At 58.0% G+C, this 19,914-nt stretch overlaps 1 protein-coding gene across 2 annotated transcripts; it reads left to right on the forward strand.

The window, feature by feature from the left end:
- The first annotated feature begins 31 nt into the window (after positions 1–31).
- Positions 32–18,400, forward strand: Gga1 (golgi associated, gamma adaptin ear containing, ARF binding protein 1). Of its 2 annotated transcripts, none has more exons than XM_069999471.1 (17): positions 32–144; positions 3,459–3,543; positions 4,373–4,448; positions 5,475–5,573; positions 6,396–6,552; positions 6,908–7,008; positions 8,067–8,147; positions 10,500–10,640; positions 10,720–10,801; positions 11,950–12,057; positions 12,990–13,142; positions 15,438–15,502; positions 16,052–16,206; positions 16,409–16,599; positions 17,013–17,182; positions 17,338–17,448; positions 17,533–18,400. In XM_069999471.1, the coding sequence occupies exons 1-17, from the start codon at positions 102–104 to the stop codon at positions 17,641–17,643; spliced, it is 1,929 nt and encodes a 642-aa protein (XP_069855572.1). In that variant the 5' UTR covers positions 32–101; the 3' UTR covers positions 17,644–18,400. The 2 variants fall into 2 exon arrangements, with proteins under 2 accessions (XP_069855572.1, XP_069855573.1); XM_069999472.1 differs by having other exon boundaries at positions 6,429–6,552.
- The last annotated feature ends 1,514 nt before the right edge of the window (positions 18,401–19,914 follow it).

Raw genomic sequence — 19,914 nt, forward strand, 5'->3', positions numbered from 1 at the left:
GGCCGACGCTGCCCCTTTAAGCGGCGGAGGGCGGCGCCGCAGAGGTCCCGCGAGAGCGGCGGGGGGCGGGGGGCGGCGCCGAGCCGGGGGGCCAGAGGCGGATGGAGCCAGCGATGGAGCCCGAGACACTGGAGGCGCGAATCAGTGAGTGTCCGGGAGGGGCGCGGGCCGGACCGGAACCGGAACCGGGGGCGCGAGGCAGGCTCCTTCCCGGCGGGGGCGGGGTACGCGGCGCCCCCTCCTCACGCCCCGCCCCCGGCCCAGGAGGGGCGGCGCCCCAGCCCGACCCCGGCGCGGGGGACCACCCCACCGGGTGGCGGGTCCTCCCCCGGGCCCCGCCGCCCGATTCTGGGTCCGCGACCCCGGCCGGGGGTGCACCGCCCTCTGATCCCCTGGGGCAGAGCGCGAGCCCCCCTCTCAGGCCCAGACTCTCCACCGACAGCGGACCCCCCCCCCCCCAGTCTTTTTACCCTGGGTCCGCGGAAGGAGCCAGCGAGCGGCCCCCGAGCTGCACCTGGACTGGGGGGAAAGGACGAAAGGACCCTGCTTGGCCGAGTTCTCGACCCGAATCCTGCCTGTCCCATCCTGAGCCTGCAACTACTCCCTAAGATTGCCTCACTCCCCCGTCCCGGAGGAGAGGACCCGGGCCTGTTAGATCGCTTCCCTTCTGCCCCAAACTCTGACCCACGCCATGAGAAACTCCTAAACCCTCGGCTTGGGAGGGTCCTGTCTCAGACTCCGCGAGTAACAACTCCCAAGTTTTACTGTCACTTCCCCAGCTCAGTCCTACTCGGCTGGATTCCTTTCCCAGCTCTTGCTGAGCTTCCTGCAAAGGCCTCTGCACCTTTTCCTGTCTTTACAGACAGATTTCCTTCTCCCCAGGCTCAGGGCCCCCAGACCTTTCCTTCCTCCACCCATATCCCTATCCCCCAGTAAGAAGAGGATCCTCAGTTCTCTGGTTTGTTTTGGTCGTGGGGTTTGAACTCAGGACCGGGGCACTGTCCCTGAGCTTCTTTTGCTCAAGGCTTGTGCTCTACCTCTTGAGCCACACATTTTATGTGGTACTGAGGAATCAAACCTGGGGCTTCATGCATGCTAGGCAAGAGCACTCTACCACTGAGCTGCATTCCCAGCCCCTCGCCTTCAGTTCTTGAAGTCCCACTCCTGGACTCTTCCCCTGAATATTTGATCTGCCTCTCCAGGTCTAGTGACAGGTCTCTCCTGGTCACACCACTCTCAGATCCTCGGGGAAGAAGCCACTTGTTCTTTGTGGCAGGGATCTATGCAGGGTGAATTGGGGTCATGGCCAGAACCTTTAAACAGTTGAATGCTGAGGGTGGCTCCTGAATCACACCATTCTCAGGGATGTCTGAGTCAGACTGGCCAGTGAGTGGGTTCCAGAGGCCACAAGTGTCCAGGTCATGGGCAGCTTGGGGGATGGGAGGGGCCCTAGCTGACAGATCTAGGAGGTACTTCCAAGGTTTATGCTGGTTCTAAGGGCTACAGAATTGTCTCAAGTAGGGCCTAGATGGGGAGCTCAGAGCACTTGCCTGGCTTGCAAAGGCCCTGGGTTCCCATCCTAGCAGTGGGGGCAGGGACAATCTCCAGTATAGCAACATGGGGTACTTTCAGAGAGACCAAAGAGCCCAGATACTGGCTGAAGCTGGAGACATCTGGATTTGGCCGGATCCTTTACCTAGCAGAAGGGCACCAAGATGAGGTTCAAAGATGGAGGTCAGGGTGTAAAGGGTCACTTCTGGTAAGGTCAGTGATGGCATTGCCACTACTATTGAAAAACACCTCCCGCCCTGCCTCCCTAAGTGCTCTACTCCCCAGGTGGAATTGAAGGGGACAGGAGCAGGGAGGTCTGAGTTGACCCCTGCTTTAAGCCTTAAGCCCAGTAGATCTCTCCGGACCAGTGGTTCCTCCTCACTAGTTGCTGATGTGAACCTTTTCCACAAACTACTTCCCCACCCTCAGCCTCCCAAGTCTTTGATACTTTAAGGGACTTCCTGTTTTGGGTTCCTTCTATCCAAGTTTCTTCCAGCTAACAGCCTTCCACCCCCCTCCTCATCCTCCTTATCTCCCATTGTATTTTGGTAGTACTTGGTTTGAACTGTGTCTTGTGCTTTCTGGGCAGGCCCTATACCATGTGAGCCACGCCCCTAGCCCTTTTTGCTTTTTCCAATAGTGTCACATTTATGCCTGGGTCAGCTAGTACCACAATCCTAGTAGTATTTCCCTTGGCTGCGATGCCCCACCCAGTTGAAAAGGAGTCTCGTGAACTTCTTGCTAAGGCTGGCTTAAACCAGGATCCTCCTGATCTTCACCTCCCAACTAGCTACACAGACTGAGCTCAGTGCTCAGAACTGGGCAGACCTGGCCAGCAACTGGGAAAAGAGGCTGTGGGAGGTGACCATCTAGCCCCGCTCTCCTATGGTAGTAGCAAAGGGAAATTATGTGACCCTGACTTGTTTAGCCAACGTTGGGGGCCAGAGGCGTGTCTCCCTTTGTTTACCCCCCCCTACCCCCACCCCCACCCCACCTCCTTCAGATCTGCCTATCCTGGCCACTATCCATTCCTGGGTTTCCACTTCCTGAAACATCACCCCTATCTGCTCCATGCTGCCCTTGTTTACTCATTCATTCATTCATTCCCCTCTCCCTCACTCTGAGGGGAGATGAGTGGGTGCACAGTGTTTGCAAAGCAATGTAATTACAGGATTGGGCCCAGCAAACCTGGGGGGGGTATCATGGGGAGGGAACGTGACATAGAACTAAGCCAACACTGCCCCCCTGGGCAGGAGTGGAGGCTGGGAGGACCCCAGGAGGAGTGGAGTGGACAGAGTGTTTGCAAACCCCTTTGCTCTGCCTGTGCTCATTATCTGTATCTTCTCTTCTGGACTTTGCCGAGGCCAGCCCTCCCAGTCAGGCCTACTCCCTTCTGTCCCTGCTGGAAGAGTGCCTCTTCCCTGCAGCCAGCCTACCCAGGCCACCCTGAGTCCCCTCCTCTGGGTACCTGACATCCCTTACCTGCCTCTGCCAACTTTATTGAGATCTGGCTGCCCTTGGCCCACAGCCAGCCACACAGCTCCTTGAGGAGCTTCTTATTACCTCCTGTGGACCTCTGCGCAGATTCCTTGAGATCACAGGGACACTTTCCTCAGGAGGTAAAGTGGGCGTGGCCAGTGTACAACTGCAGCAAGGGGAGGGGAAAGGGGGGTCCCTGGGTGGGACCCTGAGGGGAAAGCTCAGCCATGTGCTCTTTGTCCATGAAGCATCAGCTTTTCAGCTCCATGTTGCCAGACAGGAAATGACTGACAGGACACCTTCCTCATGCTCAGTCACACCCCATTCCCCCCCCACACACTCCCTGCCAATCCGGTTGCTGGAGTGGGGGGTGGGAGAGACCAGGGTCCCTCTTACAGGCTATACTAAGACCTCTTTTCTGCTCACAGACAGAGCCACGAACCCCCTGAACAAGGAGCTGAACTGGGCCAGCATCAACGGCTTCTGCGAGCAGCTCAGCGAGGACCTGGAAGGGTAGGGGCTCTGCTGACACACTTGATATGTGGAGTCCCTCCAGAGCCTGGCCTTGGGCTCAAAGATCCAATTCCCATCCCAAATGCTTTCACACTTAGCTAGGATAGTGGGGCCCTTCCCTGAGGAGAGCCCATTTACATGGCAAGAAACTTGAGGCTCAGGGAACTCAGCAGCTGGTCCCAAGAGCTCTCAGAGAGGTGGTAGCAGTCCTGAGCTGGACACTTGGACCAGCCCATCCCCCAGCCAGTAGTTTGTTGGGGATCTTCCCAAGAAGAACTGCACCCTTCCCAGCAGGCCCTTTGCACAGGAAGAAGAGAACCAACTGTGGGAGAGCCAACCCCACCCGAGTGCTTGTCCACAGCTCTCAGCCTGGACTGCACAGAAGGCCCAGGAGCCCATTCTTAGTGGGGACTGAGGTTTGGGGCTACAGCTCTATGGACTTTGTGTTCACCCCATTCCTCCTGAGGACAGCCCAAGGGCAGAAACTGCTGGCCTCTGCACCTACTGCTTTAGCTGTGAAGCCAATTTAGGGGTGCTGCCCTCCGGGGAGGTTCCAGGGGTCTCCTTCCCCACTTAGAGAGGTTGGGCATGGCCAGTGTTCGGTACCTGCCATCTGTTTCTACCACTGGTGACAGGTAGAGGGTGTCTCTCCTGGGATTTTCTCCCAGGCCCCAACCATCCAGAGAGGAAGCTGGGCCTTACACATGCCCCCGAGGACTGGCAGAGGGCTGAAGTCCCAGTGAGCAAGTGTAGTGGTATGCCCATGTGCCCTCCCCTCCAGACGCCTGGGGCTCCATAGCAATCTTGGTTCTGTGTTCCTCCCACCCAGGCCTCCACTTGCTACCCGGCTGTTGGCACACAAGATCCAGTCCCCGCAGGAGTGGGAGGCTGTCCAGGCCCTGACGGTGAGGAGGGGAGAGGGCACTGTCTCGGGCCATGGCAGCAGCAAGGCCAAGTCTGAGATTCTTGGGGCTCCTATGGTTATTGAGATTCTGATGGCTCTCTCTAGAGCCCAAGGGAGCTGTGACCAGCTGGTCCAGGATGGAGGTCTGGAGCAGTCCTTGAGGGTCCACAGCATTCCCAGGACTCCTGGGCCTTTGCTGGGGAGAAGCCCCTAATGTCATACTGTAGTGCATGTTGAATGAATCAGGGCCCTTCACGTGTGGCCAGGAGTCCCTGTCTGAGGCTCCCTGATGTATTGCACGAGCCACCGGCCCCCATCCTAGGCAGCACTGCACTTCCCACAGGGTCCTGGGGAATGTTTAGCTCAGCCTTCAGACTCATAGCTGTGCTTATAACGGAAGAGGTAGTGTATGGTTCCAGCCATCCTGGAACAGCTGAGCTTTCTCTTTACTGGTAGAGTCTGGATTTGTGTTTCCCTTCAAGCATTCTTACAGGATCCTGCTTTCATAGGAATAATTTAGACTAAGGCCCAAGTAGATAGTATCTGGTAAAGTTTTAGAAGAGAAGAGGAGTAACAAGAAAGCCATAGGAGCTGGGAATGTGTTTTAGTGGTAGAGTGCTTGCCTAGCATGCATGAAGCCCTTGCATTTGATTCCTCAGTACCACATAAACAATAAAAGCCAGAAATGGCACTGTGGTTCAAGTGGAAGAGTGCTAGTCTTAAGCAAAAGGAGCTCAGGGATAGTGTCTAGGCTCTGAGTTCAAGCCCTAGGACTAGCCAGAAAAGGAAAAAAAAAAAAAAAAGCCATGGACAAGTGATAGGCTGTGATATGCAGATGCACAGGTGTGGTGCGTGGCACAGGCTGTGTAGTGGTGCAGGGTGGGCTGTCCCCTAACTGTCCCCTGGGAGGCGATGGGGACTCTAAACCTCAGCATTTTATGGCCACAGGGGTCGTTCTGTCCCCTGGGTCCTAGACAAGGTATAGAAGGGGGAGTGCCCCTGCCCTTATCCCCACTTCCCTGCCCAGGTTCTGGAAACATGTATGAAGAACTGTGGCAAGAGGTTCCACGATGAGGTGGGCAAATTCCGCTTCCTGAACGAGCTCATCAAAGTGGTGTCTCCCAAGGTAGGTCGCCCCAGCCCCCGTTTAGCCATCAGGCCCTATACACACACAGCCTTTCTCCAGGGCCTTTCCCGGCTGAGTTTGGGGCAGTGTGGGCTTCTAAGAAAAGAGCCCCAGGCAGACAGTGGTGGGCAGCAGGGAGTTGTTTAGTGCTCAAGGAGCCCTGATCCTGACCAACAGCAGCCCAACTTCTGTCTGGCAGAAGTGTCCTGACCCTGCCTCCCGGGTGTGGCTGGGCATTAAGGGCTTTGGCATCTAAACCAGACCCGGAATGACCAAGCTCACTAGCACATGGCCACATCCCTGCTGCTGGCCTGAGCCTGAGGAGTCCTCCCATTAGCCCTGGGTGAGAGCCCCAATTTGCCCTTCCTTATCGCCTGTCTGACCCTCATTCTCCCAGGAGGTAACTCTGGGGTGTAAAAGCTGCTCTTCCCAGCCCAGGCTGCTGCTGGAAATAGTTTGAAGGCCTAGGCTCTCCCAGGGTGCCACTGGGGACAGCTTGGGACCAAGGCCTTTAGCCTGCTGCTGGGGACAGCTTGGGGGAGACCAGGGCCTCACAGTTATATCCTCGTCTCCTCCCTGTTCATTCTGGAAGCCTCTGGCTCCTTGCTGGGTCCCAGTACCTGGGCTGGCTAGAGCCCACCATGGTAGGGAAACTGAGTCACAGAGGGCTGACATGGCCAGTGAGTGGCAGAGCTAGGAGGTGAACTGAACCTATGCCAGGCTGCTCGGGTGGGGATGTGTAACCCTGGAAGCCAGAGGCATCCGCGGTGGGGGGGGGGGGGGGGGGGGGCGGGAGGTGGCAGCAGGTTGGGCCTGCAGCAGACAGGGCCAGGCATCTCTTCTGTACCTGCAAAGTACCTGGGCTCCCGGACATCAGACAAGGTAAAGAACAAGATCTTAGAACTGCTCTACAGCTGGACCGTTGGCCTGCCTGAGGAGGTGAAGATCGCAGAGGCCTACCAGATGCTTAAGAAGCAGGGTGAGGCCCCGGGGTAGGCTCTGTTGGCTTTGGGGCTCTAGGCCAATGAGACCAGGAGAGAGTGCTTTTGACTTCTCTAGAACATGTGGCTGGGAGGAGGGAGACTTCAGTGCTTGTGCTTGAGGCCAACGTGGATAGAGAACAGGTGTGTTTGGGTCAAGCTTCCCCTCAGAGAATGGCCTCAAGATGTAGAAGCCCAACCCTGTCCCCATGCCAATTAGCATGACAGGTCAGTGATAGACCACAGCCCAGAGCTGTTGTGCTGGGGGACCACTGGCCTCCTCTTCCACTCCCCTTTTCCCCTATTCCCGGGCCGGGGACTGACTGTCAGCCTTCCTGGCCCTGTCCACCCCAGGGATTGTGAAGTGTGACCCCAAGCTTCCCGAGGATGCTGCCTTTCCCATCCCCCCTCCACGGCCTAAGAATGTGATCTTCGAAGATGAAGAGAAGTCCAAGGTGAAGTGGGGGAGCAGCTTGTGGCCGGGGCAGGGAGGGGAAGGGGGGGACTAGGCCCACCAGGTCTGGATTCATGGGCAATGGGGACTTCTGGTCCTTGACTGTCCAGTGCACATGGTCACCAGAGGGTGACAGGCACCATGATTAATCACTCAGTGCATTCAGTGTCCCTGAATTTCATAAACCTGGCGTCGGGCCCAGTGGAGGGGCTTGTACAACTTTGGGCCTCTCCTTAGGAGTTTATAGGTTCTTGTTAAAGAACTATGAGGAGCTCACCCGCCAGGAGAGGTACGATGGAAATAAGAACTGTGACATGGAGAAAGAAGTGAAGCCCCTGCCCAGCACAGCACAGCCTCCAAGGGTGACCACTGGAAAGACTCAGAAAGCCGTAGTGGCACCAGTGGCTGACGCCTATAATCCTAGCTACTCAGGAGGCTGAGATCTGAGGCTCATCGTGCAAAATCAGCCCAGGCAGGAAAATCGTGAGATACTTTTTTCCAATTACCCAGCAAAAAACTGCAAGTGGAATAGTAGAGCACCAGCCTTGGGCGAAAAAGCTAAGAGATAGTGTCCTAGCCCTGAGTTCAAGCCTCAGTACCAGCACCAAAAAACCCAGAAAGTGGGACTGAGAAGGTGGCTCAGTGGTAGAGTGCTTGCCTTGCATGCATGAGGCCCTGGGTTCCATTCCTCAGCACCACATTAGCAGAAGAAGCTGGAAGTGGCACTGTGGCTCAAGTGGTAGAGCACTAGCCTTGTGCTGAAGAGCTGAGGGTCAGTGCCCAGGCTTAGAGTTCAGGCCCCATGACCGATTAAAAAAAAAAAAAAACAGAAAGCCATGGTGGTGTGAGGACCAAGCACTCCAATTAAACCTGACTTCACCAGGCTTGGTAGAAGTCCCATCCGTGAAGTGTCATGGTTGTTCGTAGGGCCACCTATCTAAGTATCAGGAAATTCTCACCATTTTATGAGCTTTAGCAACTCGTGCTAGTCCCATGGGTGGGAGTGGAGCGCTGACCCCTAGCCTGTTGCTGCTCACAGTTACATGCTTGTCTCCACAGATGCTGGCACGCCTGCTGAAGAGCTCCCATCCTGAGGATCTCCGGGCAGCCAACAAGCTCATCAAGGAGATGGTTCAGGAGGTGATGACTGCTCTGGTGCATGGTGCTGGGCAGGGAGGGGTTGGGGGGCCCTGTGGTGACCAGAGAGCTTGTGGAAGGTGGCTTCTATGAGGTTATCTATGGATCAGAATGAATTAGGAACTAGGAATGTAGCTCAGAAGTGGCTGCTTAGCATACACCAGGCCCAGGGTTCAGCACTATCCCAAGAGACAAAGAAGCTGAAGCCTGATTCCTGCCTATGGCTCACGCCTATAATCCTAGCTTACTCAGGAGGCTAAGATCTGAGGATCACAGTTCAGAGCCAGCCCAGGCAGGAAACTCCGTGAGACTGTTATCTTCAATTAATCACCAGAAAAACTGGAAGTGGTGCTTTGGCTCAAGTGGTAGAGTGCTCACCTTGAGCTGAAGAGCTCAGGGACGGCACCCAGGCCCAGAGTTCAAGCCCCACAACCGACCAAAAAAAAAAAGTACACATGTATGCATATGTATACACATGTATGTGTATGTATACACATGTACTGTATACCTGCATGTGTTTATGAGTAAAGCTGTGGGCCCTTACTGAAACCTGCTTTGCTCAGGCTATCATCAAAGAAAACTTTCAGATCAGTACTTAATAGCACTGGGGGGTGGGGGGGAGCTGGGAAGGTGGCTCAGTGGTAGAGTACTTGTCTTGCATGCATGAGGCCCTGAGTTCAATTTCTCAGCACCACATAGGCAGAAAAAACTGGAAGTGGTGCTGTGGCTCAAGTGGTAGAGTGCTAGACTTGAGCTGAAGAGCTGAGGGACAGCGCCCAGGCCCAGAGTTCAGGCCCCACGACCGACAAAACAAACAAAACAAAGTAGAAAAAGCCAGAAGTGGTACTGTGGCTCAAGTGGTAGAGCTGAGGGACAGCGCCCAGGCCCAGAGATCAGGCCCAGGACCGACAAAAAAAAATAGCGCTGATGGGAGTCCCGGTGTCCCCACTTGTTCCCCAGGCACGGGACTAACATCTAGGAAATAAAAGGTTAAGACTGCCAAGCAGACCACATTCCCCGTGCCTGCCCACCTAGCACTTAGATCATCAGAAGTCTGGACTTTTGTATGAAATCTCTCAATTCACTTGGGATACTAGTGAATTTAGCTACTCCTGTATTTCTTTCTTTCTTTTTAAGTGTATATCCCAAAGAAGCTGCCCATTTATCCATTCATTCTTGCTAGGAGGCATGTCCAGTTGTGGGCAGGCCGGTTGGGCAAAAGCTGTGTTCCTGGACTGACCGCTGAGAGCTCCACTGGGGTCTCCTCCAGCGGGCTCTGGGAGGGTGTGCCCAAACGCCACCAGCAGGGCAGAAATTCAAGGTCATGTTAGGGCCAAACTGTGTGCCCTGTCAGTCACAGAAGGGACATTCCTCTCAGATGGCAGAGCACTGCAAGGGTGGAATTTCCAGAATGGGAAAGGAGGGGGAGGGGATCCTTTTTTGCAGCCCTCTTCTTTTTTTTTTTTTTTTGGTGGGTCATGGGGCTTGAACTCTGGGCCTGGGCGCTGTCTCTCAGGTCTTCAGCTCAAGGCAAGTGCTCTACCACTTGAGCCATAGCACCACTTCCAGTTTTCTGGTAGTTTATTGGAGAGAAGAGTCTCACAGAGTTTCCTGCCCAGGCTGGCTTTGAACCGTGATCCTCAGATCTCAGTTTCAGGATTAGCTAGGATTACAGGAGTGAGCCACTGGCGCCTGGCTTTGCAGTCCCCCCCACCATACTTGCCATGCACCAGTGGACATGGGGGGAGGGCACTGCCTTCCCTTCTAGGTTGCATGTGGTGACCACATTGTCCCTTCACTATCAAGTACAGAAACTTCTTTTTTTTTTGTCGGTCGTGGGGCTTGAACTCTGGGCCTGGGCGTTGTCCCTTAGCTCTTCAGCTCAAGGCGAGCGCTCTACCACTTGAGCTACAGCGCCACTTCCGGTTTTCTGGTGGTTTTATTGGAGATAGGAGTCTCACGGTCTCTCCTGCCCGGGCTGGCTTTGAACCGTGATCCTCAGATCTCAGCCTCCTGAGTAGCTAGGATTACAGGCGTGAGCCACCAGCGCCCGGCTCAAGTACAGAAACTTCTTAAGGGCAGACATGGGATCCAGGATCCCTTAAGACCACAGGTGTGGGAAGCTGTGTGCTACCACCCCTAGGAATCTGATGAGCGCAGGGGGGGGGGAGCGGCACTGGCAGGGAAAGAGTGCCACAGGGTTGGCAAAGAGCCTCTTGGAGACGGTGCCTCTCCTGAGCCGTGGGTGCTGGTACAGCCATGGCCAGCCAGCCAGCGCTGATGTCACAGGCAGACCGAGGTGCCCAGCCAGGGCAGGTGGCCATGCGTGCGTGATACAGGCTCCCCGCTCCACAGGACCAGAAACGCATGGAGAAGATCTCAAAGCGAGTGAACGCCATCGAGGAGGTGAACAACAACGTGAAACTGTTGACGGAGATGGTGCTGAGCCACAGCCAGGGCGCCACAGCCTGCAGCGGCAGTGAGGACCTCATGAAGGTGCGCCCCCCTCCACGCCCCGCCCGCCCTGCCCCAAAGCCCCCCAAAGGGCCTCACCCACCTACCCCACTGCCTGCAGGAGCTGTACCAGCGCTGTGAGCGGATGCGCCCCACGCTTTTCCGACTGGCCAGCGATACAGAAGACAACGACGAGGCTTTAGGTGAGGCCCAGGCTGTGCAGGGTCCGTTCCAGACTTTTCCTTCCATCCTCTCCAGTCCCCTTATTTCTCTCACCCCTGACTGCAACAGGCCCTGCTAGGCGTCTGCAGTTGGGAAGAGCTACCACCAGGGGGCCCTCCTCCAGCAGAGAGCAGAGGCCAACACTGAAGCTGTCCTTGAGAAACCCTGTGTGCCAGGCCCTTCCCCATGCATCTCGCTGAGTGCTGGACTGCATGGAAGGGAAACGGCCCCCACTCCACAGCCGACTGTCAGCCCAAGGCGCACAGCGCAGCGTTGACAGTCAAGGCCAACTGACGCTAATCACTGCTAAAAGAGCAAAGCTGGGAGTGGCGGCTCATACCTATACACCTCGCTTCTTGGGAAACTGAGGGCAAGAGGATGCATTTGAGACCAGCCAGGACAAAAAATTCACCAGATTCCCCCCACACACACACCTCAACCAATAAAAAGCTGGCATGTTATTCCAGCTATGCGGAAGCTCAGATAGGGGGAGAATGGTCCAGGCCAACCCCAGGCATCAACGTGAGACCCTACGTGAAAATAACAAGCCAGGCACCAGTGGCTCACGCCTGTCATCCTAGCTACTCGGGAGGCTGAGATCTGAGGATCACGGTTCAAAGCCAGCCTGGGCAGGAAAGTCCATGTGACTTACCTCCAGTTAATCACCACAAAACTGGAAGTGGCACTGTGGTTCAAAGTGGTAGAGTGGTAGCCTTAAGCAAAATTGCTCAGGGACACCACCCAAGCCCTGCGTTCAAGCCCCATGACCCACAAAAAAATAAAATAAATAACAACAAAAAAGGCAAGAAAAGGGGCTGGACATATGGTTTAAGTTGTAGAGCACTTGCTAGGCAGCTGAGTGCAATACCAGTTCTGTCAAAAGCCACTCATTGATGGGGTGTCCAGAGAACAGAACCCCTGCTGGCCAGAGGACCTTCAGGGGACAGCCAGACTGTGTGACCACTGAACAGGGAAGGACTATGCAGGAGACAGAGGCAGCATATCCCATTCCTGAGATGGGAGCCCCTGGCCTTCACCTATAGCTGGGGTGTATATGGTGCTCATCTTTCCCATCCTGAGGTCCTCCCTCATTCCTTCAGCCTAACCCCTCCCCTCCTGCCTCTTCCAGCGGAGATCCTGCAGGCCAACGACAACCTCACCCAGGTGATCAACCTGTACAAGCAGCTGGTGCAGGGCGAGGAGGTCAATGGCGATGCTACGGCCGGCTCCATCCCCAGTGCGTGGCAGAAGAGCTGGGATGGCAGGGTGGCGAGCTGGCGGTGTGACCACCTCACCCTGACCCCCTAGATGGGGAGGGCCACAGGGAGGACATTGGGGGTGAAGTACGCCAGGCCTGCAACAGTGGGGGAAGGAGGCGGCAGGGAGGAACGGGTCCGGGTGGTAGGGACAGGCAGAAGGGCATTTCTGCCCTCTCACAAACTTGGCACCTGTTGGGTGGAGCTGGATGACACCCCAGGGGCCTGAATTAATTATCACAAAGCAGCCGGGAGGAGAAACATCACAGACAGCGCTAACCAGGGCACAACGGCAGAGGTTAGAATTGGCCCCGCGGGCTGGGGGAGGCTGCACCAAGGCAGCAGGGCCTTGACGGAAGGGATCGGCTGCCAAGAAGGGGCAGGAGACACAGCCCTGTCTTGCATGTTAGCAAAAAGGACCATGCCAGTCCCGTAAGACCGTCACCCAGCGGCACGCAGCCATCTTAGCTGGCGTTAGTACCCTGTGGGGCCACACTGCACACTTCTTTTTTTTTTTTTTTTTTTTTTTTGTGGGGCCTGAACTCTGGGCCTGGGCTCTGTCCCTCAGCTCTTCAGCTCAAGGCTAGCGCTCTACCACTAGAGCCACAGCTCCACTTCCGGCTTTTTTCTTTTTGCTTATGTGCTGCTGATGAATCGAACCCAGGGCCTCATGCATGCAAGGCAAGTGCTCTACCACTGAGCCACCTTCCCAGCCCCGCACCGCACACTTCTTACAGTATGCCCTCGCCAGCCATGGCGAGACAGTGCTCTGAACCAAAGCACCACCTTAGACAGCAGGAGCCCAGCCAGCGCCTACACAGGGCAGTGTGGCCCTGGGGAGAAGCCAGAGGACGCTGTGAAGGCAGGGAGGATAGGTTTGCTACTCCCACCCCTGACTCTCCTTTCCCCCCAGGGAGCACCTCGGCCCTGCTGGACCTCTCAGGCCTGGACCTCCCTCCTGCGGGCACCACGTATCCCACCGTGCCTACCTGCTCTGGTGACCAGGCCAGCCCCGAGCAGCCCAGCGCCTCAGTTTCCCTGCTTGATGACGAGCTCATGTCTCTGGGTGAGGAAGAGGCTGAGGGAGGCATGCCAGGGTAGGCCTTGCAGCTTGCTCCACAGGTGAATCCAGGGGAGGACACGGGCCGGGCATCGGGCCCACCTCCTGGCTAGGCCTCAGGCAACTTCAGGAGCAAGGTCAGCCCGGCAAAGGGTGAGGCTGGCCAGCCTCTCAGCCACTTTCTAACAAGCCAGCAGCACACAGGTCGGGCTGTCTGAGGAAAGCCAGGGGAGGCACTCCCCTGGAAGGAGCTGCTCCCCTGGAAGGCTAGTGCTTTCTCCCCCAGAGGAAGGAACGTGAGCTCCACAGAGGTTGAGGCCAGAGCCGGAGGTGCTCTGTGGCCCAGGCCAGGCCTGCAGTTGCTGCCGGCCAGTTCAGCGCGCCAGAGTGCAGCAGGGGGCCAGGCGCGAGCACAGCGGGCCCCACTTCTCAGTGGCCCAGCAGACTCTCCTAATAGCTGAGACTAGAGAGCCGAGGGGCCAGGCCTGGCAGAGGAATCTGAAATGACCATTGTCATGCTGTGTTCTCCTGAGCCATGAGCCAGTTAAGTGAGAACCAGCAGGTGCTGGTGGCTCACGCCTGTAATCCCAGCATCGCAGTTGGAAGCCAGCCCAGGCAGGAAAGTTTTCACAAAGCCAGAAGTGGACCTGTGGTTCAAGTGGTAGAGCATTAGCCTTGAGTGAAAAAGCTAAAGGACAGTGCCTAGGCCCTGAGTTCAAGCCACAGGACAGGCACCAAAACAAAACAACACCAAAAACATAAAAACGTAAGAGAGGCCAGGGATGTGGCCTGTGTGTGGCACTAGAAATGAAGTGCAGATGGCCTGGGCCCCTCCCTCAGCAGTCTGCCCAGCACCCCCCATGCCTCCTTTGGCACAGGGCCTGCCACCGTGCTACTTTCACTCCATCCGGCCGTGCCATGTGCTTGGCTGAGGGGACAGGGCCTGCCCTGTCACCTTACAGGGGAGAAGCAGGCCCTCCCGCTCTGCCCCACCACCACTTTGCCCACTGGGATCAGGAAGAGAAGGAAGAGGATGCTGAGCGGGAGGGAGGCAGGAGAGGGAAGGACGGTGCAGGGAGCCAGCCCCTAACAGGTCTTCGCAGGCCCACCCAGCTGCCCCCCTTCATTCGGAGCCCAGGCAGTGGTCAGGGGGCAGCCAGGGCAGGGACCCTCGTGCAGGCGTGTCTGGCCTGGAAGAGCCAGCCCCCCGCCGGTGGCAGTGCCACAGCCACCTCCGCATGAGACGTCGGGGCGTCCGCTCCTGCCCCCAGCTGTGCCCCACAGCCCTGAGCCCCCAGCTGCCTTCCGGTTTCCTCTTGCAGGCAGTGTGAGAACCGGAACCAGAGTGCCAGACAGCACAGGGCCCGGCCCCGAGGCCCGGGAGGCGTGGTGGGAAGGGGAGGGCTGGCAGCTTGCTCCTCCCTGTCGGAGGCCCTCCCAGCATCGTTCAGGTGCCCTGCTGGCCGTTTCAGTGGTTATTTGCCACAGCCATCTTCTGGGACAGCCATTGCTGTGGTCTCTTAAAGGCAAAAGGTCCAAGGAGGCTAAGTCACCAGCCCAAGGTCTCACAGCTAAGTGCCAGAGCTGTGTGATATAGACAGCTTCCTTAACCTCTCTGAGCATCTATTTTGTCATTCCCTAAGAGAGCTGAGAACACTACACCTACCTTTCCAGGTGGTCTGAGGATTGAGGATCTAGTGTCCCCAGCAACTCAGGGACATGACAAGTGCTAGGGATGATCATAGCTGCCTGCAGTCCCAGGGGTGACCTGGAAGAGCCCCAACAGTCCCAGCCCCTAGAGCCTCTTCCTGCCCAACAGAGAACACTTCCAGCTTGGCTAGGGTCTGCAAGGTAGAGACACCGGGCAGGCCGCTCCCCAGGGCTCTGAAGCACCCTGACGCCAGTCGCTACCTTGTTGGCCTGATTACCTGTGCCAGGGCAGACATTACCGAACATGGAGGAGCACTGAGGCTCAGCCTGCTTGGTCCCTTGAGGTCGGAGGCCTCTTTCCTTCCCTTCCCCTCCGCCCAGCTCCCAGCTGCCCACTGGGGAACAGAGACAGTCTCGACTTCTGTCACCGAGCTGGCTCTGGGGCCCCGCGGAAACGTGTGGGTGCAGAGGGCTGGCAGGAGCTCGCTTTCTATTTCTGCTCTACCACCAGTTCCTCCTGAAACTCTGGTTTCTCCCTCAGGGCTGAGCCTCTCAGAAAGGGGGGAGCCTGGGAACCCCAAGTCAGCACACAGCCACCCCTCAAGCCCCTTGCCTCAGTTCAGCTCCTTCTCCATCCTGCTTTCCTCTCAGGCCTAAGTGACCCCACGCCCCCTTCAGGCCCTGTCTCGGAAGCTGCTGGATGGAACAGCTTCCAGGTAGGTGGGGGGGGGGGGGGGGAGGTGACAAACCCGGGTGAGAAAGATCACTTGTCTCCTCTAGTGACTTCACCCTAGCCCAGGCCTCTCTTGGGGCCATAGCATCTCCTTGGGGGTTAAGATGGAGGCTCCCGCCGGGCGCTGGTGGCTCACACCTGTAATCCTAGCTACTCAGGAGGCTGAGATCTGAGGATTGAGGTTCAAAGCCAGCCCGGGCAGGAGAGACCGTGAGACTCCTATCTCCAATAAACCACCAGAAAACCGGAAGTGGCGCTGTAGCTCAAGTGGTAGAGCGCTCGCCTTGAGCTGAAGAGCTGAGGGACAGCGCCCAGGCCCAGAGTTCAAGCCCCACTACCGACAAAAAAAAAAAAAAAAAAAAAGATGGAGGCTCCCTCTTCCTTTGTTTGAGAGGAATTCTGAGCAGCCAGGCCCAGCCACTCTTTCTGGAAGGTGGTTTGTTCTGTTCACGTTCCTAGATGTCACCTGCAGGGGAGGGTGCTCAGGGCAGGGCCAGTGACCCTGTCACCCCCTCCTTCCTTTTGCCCACAGTCCTCGGATGGCGCTGAGCCCCTGGCTCCCAGCACAGACAGCCAGCCCTCGGTGCAGGCGGCCCAGCCAGCCAGCAGCGGCCTGGACGACCTGGACCTCCTGGGGAAGACCCTCCTGCAGCAGGCGCTGCCACCGGAAGCCCAGCAAGTGCGGTGGTGAGGGCTGCCTTCCCCAGACCGAGGCAGGCTTAGGGATTGTCCTGTAGAGCTCAGTGTCCGCGAGAAAGGGCACCTGAACCCTGCAGTGCCCAACAGAAAGAGCTGCTGAGCCTGGGTGGGCAGCAGGGTGATGAGGAGGGCCAAGAGCCCTGGCCTTGGTCACCGAGGAGTCACTCCCTAACTCACCGTCCCCACTAAGGGAGAAGCAGCAGCCTGCCCCCAGGCTCACACTCCGGGACCTGCAGAGTCGGAGCAGCTGTAGCTCACCCAGCCCCAGTGCCACCGGCCTCCACACCACGTCCCCGGAGCCCCCCGGGCCTGCGCAGCAGCCTGCGCCCACCGAGCTCTCACTGGCCAGCATCACTGTGCCCCTGGAGTCCATCAAGCCCAGTGAGTAGGGCGGCGGCCAGGTCAGCTCTGTCCCCAGCATGACCGAGAGGCTTGCTAAGTTTCAGGGTCACAGGTAGACTCAGAAGCTGTCCTGGATCCCCTCCCTGCAGGGAGGCAGGGGCCAGGCACTCCTCCAAGATGAGGAAGCCAAGCCCAGTCCCTAGTGTAGGCCCTGAGCAGACAGACGAGGCCTGGCGGCCCGCAGCCCTGCCCACCCCGTGTGTCACCACCACCCAGGGGACCAGTCCCTGCCTCCAGCACAGGGCAGAGCTGGCCATGGCTCAGCCCCAGGGCACGTGTCCTGCCTCCACCATCAGGCCCGCCTGCACCTCTGCCACAGTCAGGCAGCAGCCCAGGCAAGGGTCTGCTCTGAGCTGGGCTCGGCCCCATGGCCTCCTCTTCCTTCTCTTCAGGTAGCATCTTGCCCGTGACAGTGTATGACCAGCACGGCTTCCGAGTCCTCTTCCACTTTGCCCGGGACCCGCTGCCCGGGCGCTCCGACGTGCTGGTGGTGGTGGTGTCCATGCTGAGCACCGCCCCCCAGCCCATCCGCAATATTGTTTTCCAGTCAGCTGTCCCCAAGGTGACACAGGGCCAGCCAGGGTGGGGGTGGGGGAGGAGATGGGGGCGGGGAGCAGAAGGGAGCCGGAGGACAGAGGCCCAGGATTCCTGCAGGGAAGCGGGACCCTCAGGCAGGGTGGCGGGAGCTGGGGCTAGCTGTGTGCGCCCCTGCCCCAGGTCATGAAGGTGAAGCTCCAGCCACCCTCGGGCACAGAGCTGCCGGCATTCAACCCCATTGTCCACCCCTCAGCCATCACCCAGGTCCTGCTTCTTGCCAACCCCCAGAAGGTGAGGGACCCACCTGCGGGAGGGCGGGCTGGGGCGGGAGGGGCCTCTTCCCCGCTGACCCCCATCCCCCGCCGTGTGCCCCAGGAGAAGGTTCGCCTCCGCTACAAGCTCCTCTTCACCATGGGCGACCAGACCTACAACGAGATGGGGGATGTGGACCAGTTCCCCCCACCCGAAACCTGGGGAAGCCTCTAGAACAGAGGGGCTGGGGAGAGGCGGGGCAGAGGGACTGGCTGCGGTCCAGCCTGGTGCTTCTCCCCTCCCACAGAGCCCCCAAGGACTCTTCCTCTCCCCCTTGGCCTCCCCGCTGCGGAGCCAAACCTACCCGGAGGCTGGGCCTGGGTTTGTGCTGCAGGGGTCTCCCATCTCCTGAGGGAGCCTAGGGGGAGGGGCTGCACGCCCTAGAAGGACTTGAGGTCAAAGGGAAGAAACATGGCCATCGGGCCCAGCCCTGACCCCAGCTTGGGGTGGGGTCTTCCCCACCTGTCTCTTAATGCCTTATGGAAAGGCCCAGCCATAACTGGAGGTGGTGCTGGAGCCCAGCGACTGGGGGCCTGCACCTCAGCTCTTTGCACTCTGGTGTGTGGTTTGGCTCTTTTTTTTTTCAGAGTGACCAACCCTGTGGTCACAGTCTCAGGGGGGACTGAGCTGGGGAGAGCCCCACCTGGCCCCTCCCCGGGGGGGGGGGTGGAGCGCCATTGCTTCAGGCTTCCTAAGGAACTATGGGAGCCCAAGGGTGACGCCACAGGGAGCTGGATCCCCCCCCCCCCCCCGCAAGGGCTGCAGAGTTCCCGGGGTTCTGTACGTCTCCTTCCTTCATCCGCCTCTGCGGGGGCCTGCCCTGAGCATCTCACGTCTGTCCATCCATCTGTCTGTGGTCAGAAGTGGGGTCTGTGTGTGAGTGCGAGCAGGAGTATTTATGAAAATAAAATAACCTTTTTCCTGAACCGTGCTCTCCTGGCTTCCGCCTCCCCTTCTGGTCTAGGTATCCCCATGGCTGGTGGTTCCCATGTTGAGCACTCTCCCCCACGCCCCCCAGCCATCCCCAGCCTGCCAGCACCTCCAGATCCCCGCTGCACAGGCCCTGCAGGAGGAGAGGCCCTGCTTAGGGGCCTGTGGCTTCTGCTGCCGCCCAGTCACCAGGACCATCCCAGCTGGAGTTGGGGGGCCGCCAGGAGTCCCAGCTGCTGCAGAGGCTGAGGGGGGAGACCTCTGCTGGTTCAGACTTCCTCCTGACACGCTCAGCCCTCAAACATAGCTGCAGGGCTACTGGGCTGGGCCCAGCGCTCCTCCAAGAAGCAGGGCTCCAGTGGCAGCTTGTGTGGGTCAGGCCCAGGGCTTGGGGGGCCCAGGCACAGCACCTGGATGACTGGGACCCAGGCCAGTGAGGGGTAAGGGAAGGCCGGTCTCCCGCCGCTCCTGCTCAGCAGGGAGGGGCTCCTGAGGCCCCAGGAGTGCCCCCCTCTCAGAAGCCTCTCAGAAACAAGCCAGTGTTTCCCGATCTGAGTTTGGCTTCAGAAGCCTCTAGGCTGGAGAGGCGCTGGGGACACTTTGTGTTCCCCATCCAAGGGCTTGCTGGGGTGGTGCACGCCAGTAATCAGTGGGCTGAAGAGGGAGGGCAGAGCAGTGGCTCGTCCCTGAGGTCACCAGGGACTGCATTCTGACAGGTCAGGAGTTCTCAGGCTCAGGGCCCCGTGCCCAGGAAGGTGCCTTCCTCCCGTCTCCAGGGTCCTCCACCACACACACCCAAACAGTGGGGCTTCCCAGACCTCAAAGCCACTCTTGCCCTTCCATTTGTTCAGACGGGCCCCATAGTTCACTTTTTAGTAACCACAGCCCACTATTTGCATCTGTTTAAGGAAGCCAAGAGCTCCGGAGAGGCCTCTGCTGGCAGAGGAACCTGCCGCTGCCTTCCACCCATCTCCACAGCCCTGGCACAGCCAGCAGGAGACTCAGCCTGGCCCGGCCCGGCCTGCCCTCCTCCAGAGCTGGGGTCAAGGGTACACACTCAGCAGGGCTATCAGCCCCACCCCAGGCTTCCAGGAAAGACCTTTTGACTTGGGGGTGTGGGGTAGAAAGGAGTTACCAGAACCCAAGAAAGTATACTGGTGCATAGCCTCTGCCCAGAGGCCACAGCGCGCCACCTGAGATGATGTCTGCTGGCACCCCTTCCTCCATACCAGCCACCCACTGCCCTGGCCACATCCTGCTTAGACTCCAGACACATTTCAAGGGGAGCTGGGATGGGAAGGGAGGGTAAGGGGTCTTTCTATAACTTCTGGCAGACTCCATAATGATGCTAAAAAGAAACTTCTAAGCACTTTTCTAAGCAACTTGCACATTATCTTGTGTGATCCTGCCAGGGGCTGGTGGCTCACGCCTGTAACCCTAGCTACTCAGGAGGCTGAAATCTGAGTATAGTTTGAAGCCAGGAAGAGAAAGTCCCTGAGACTCTTTTTATCTGTA

The sequence above is a fragment of the Dipodomys merriami genome, unplaced genomic scaffold, assembly GCF_024711535.1.
Source record: "Dipodomys merriami isolate MVZ:Mamm:240054 unplaced genomic scaffold, mDipMer1.0.p SCAF_55, whole genome shotgun sequence".
NCBI lineage: Eukaryota > Metazoa > Chordata > Mammalia > Rodentia > Heteromyidae > Dipodomys > Dipodomys merriami.

Bases quoted from the DNA above. Each gene is read 5' to 3' on its own strand.
- Gga1 (XM_069999471.1), top strand. From the start codon at position 102: ATGGAGCCAGCGATGGAGCCCGAGACACTGGAGGCGCGAATCA. The intron at 145-3,458 runs GTGAGTGTCCGG...TTCTGCTCACAG, and splicing joins GACACTGGAGGCGCGAATCA to ACAGAGCCACGAACCCCCTG. The intron at 5,574-6,395 runs GTAGGTCGCCCC...GGCCTGCAGCAG, and splicing joins TCAAAGTGGTGTCTCCCAAG to ACAGGGCCAGGCATCTCTTC.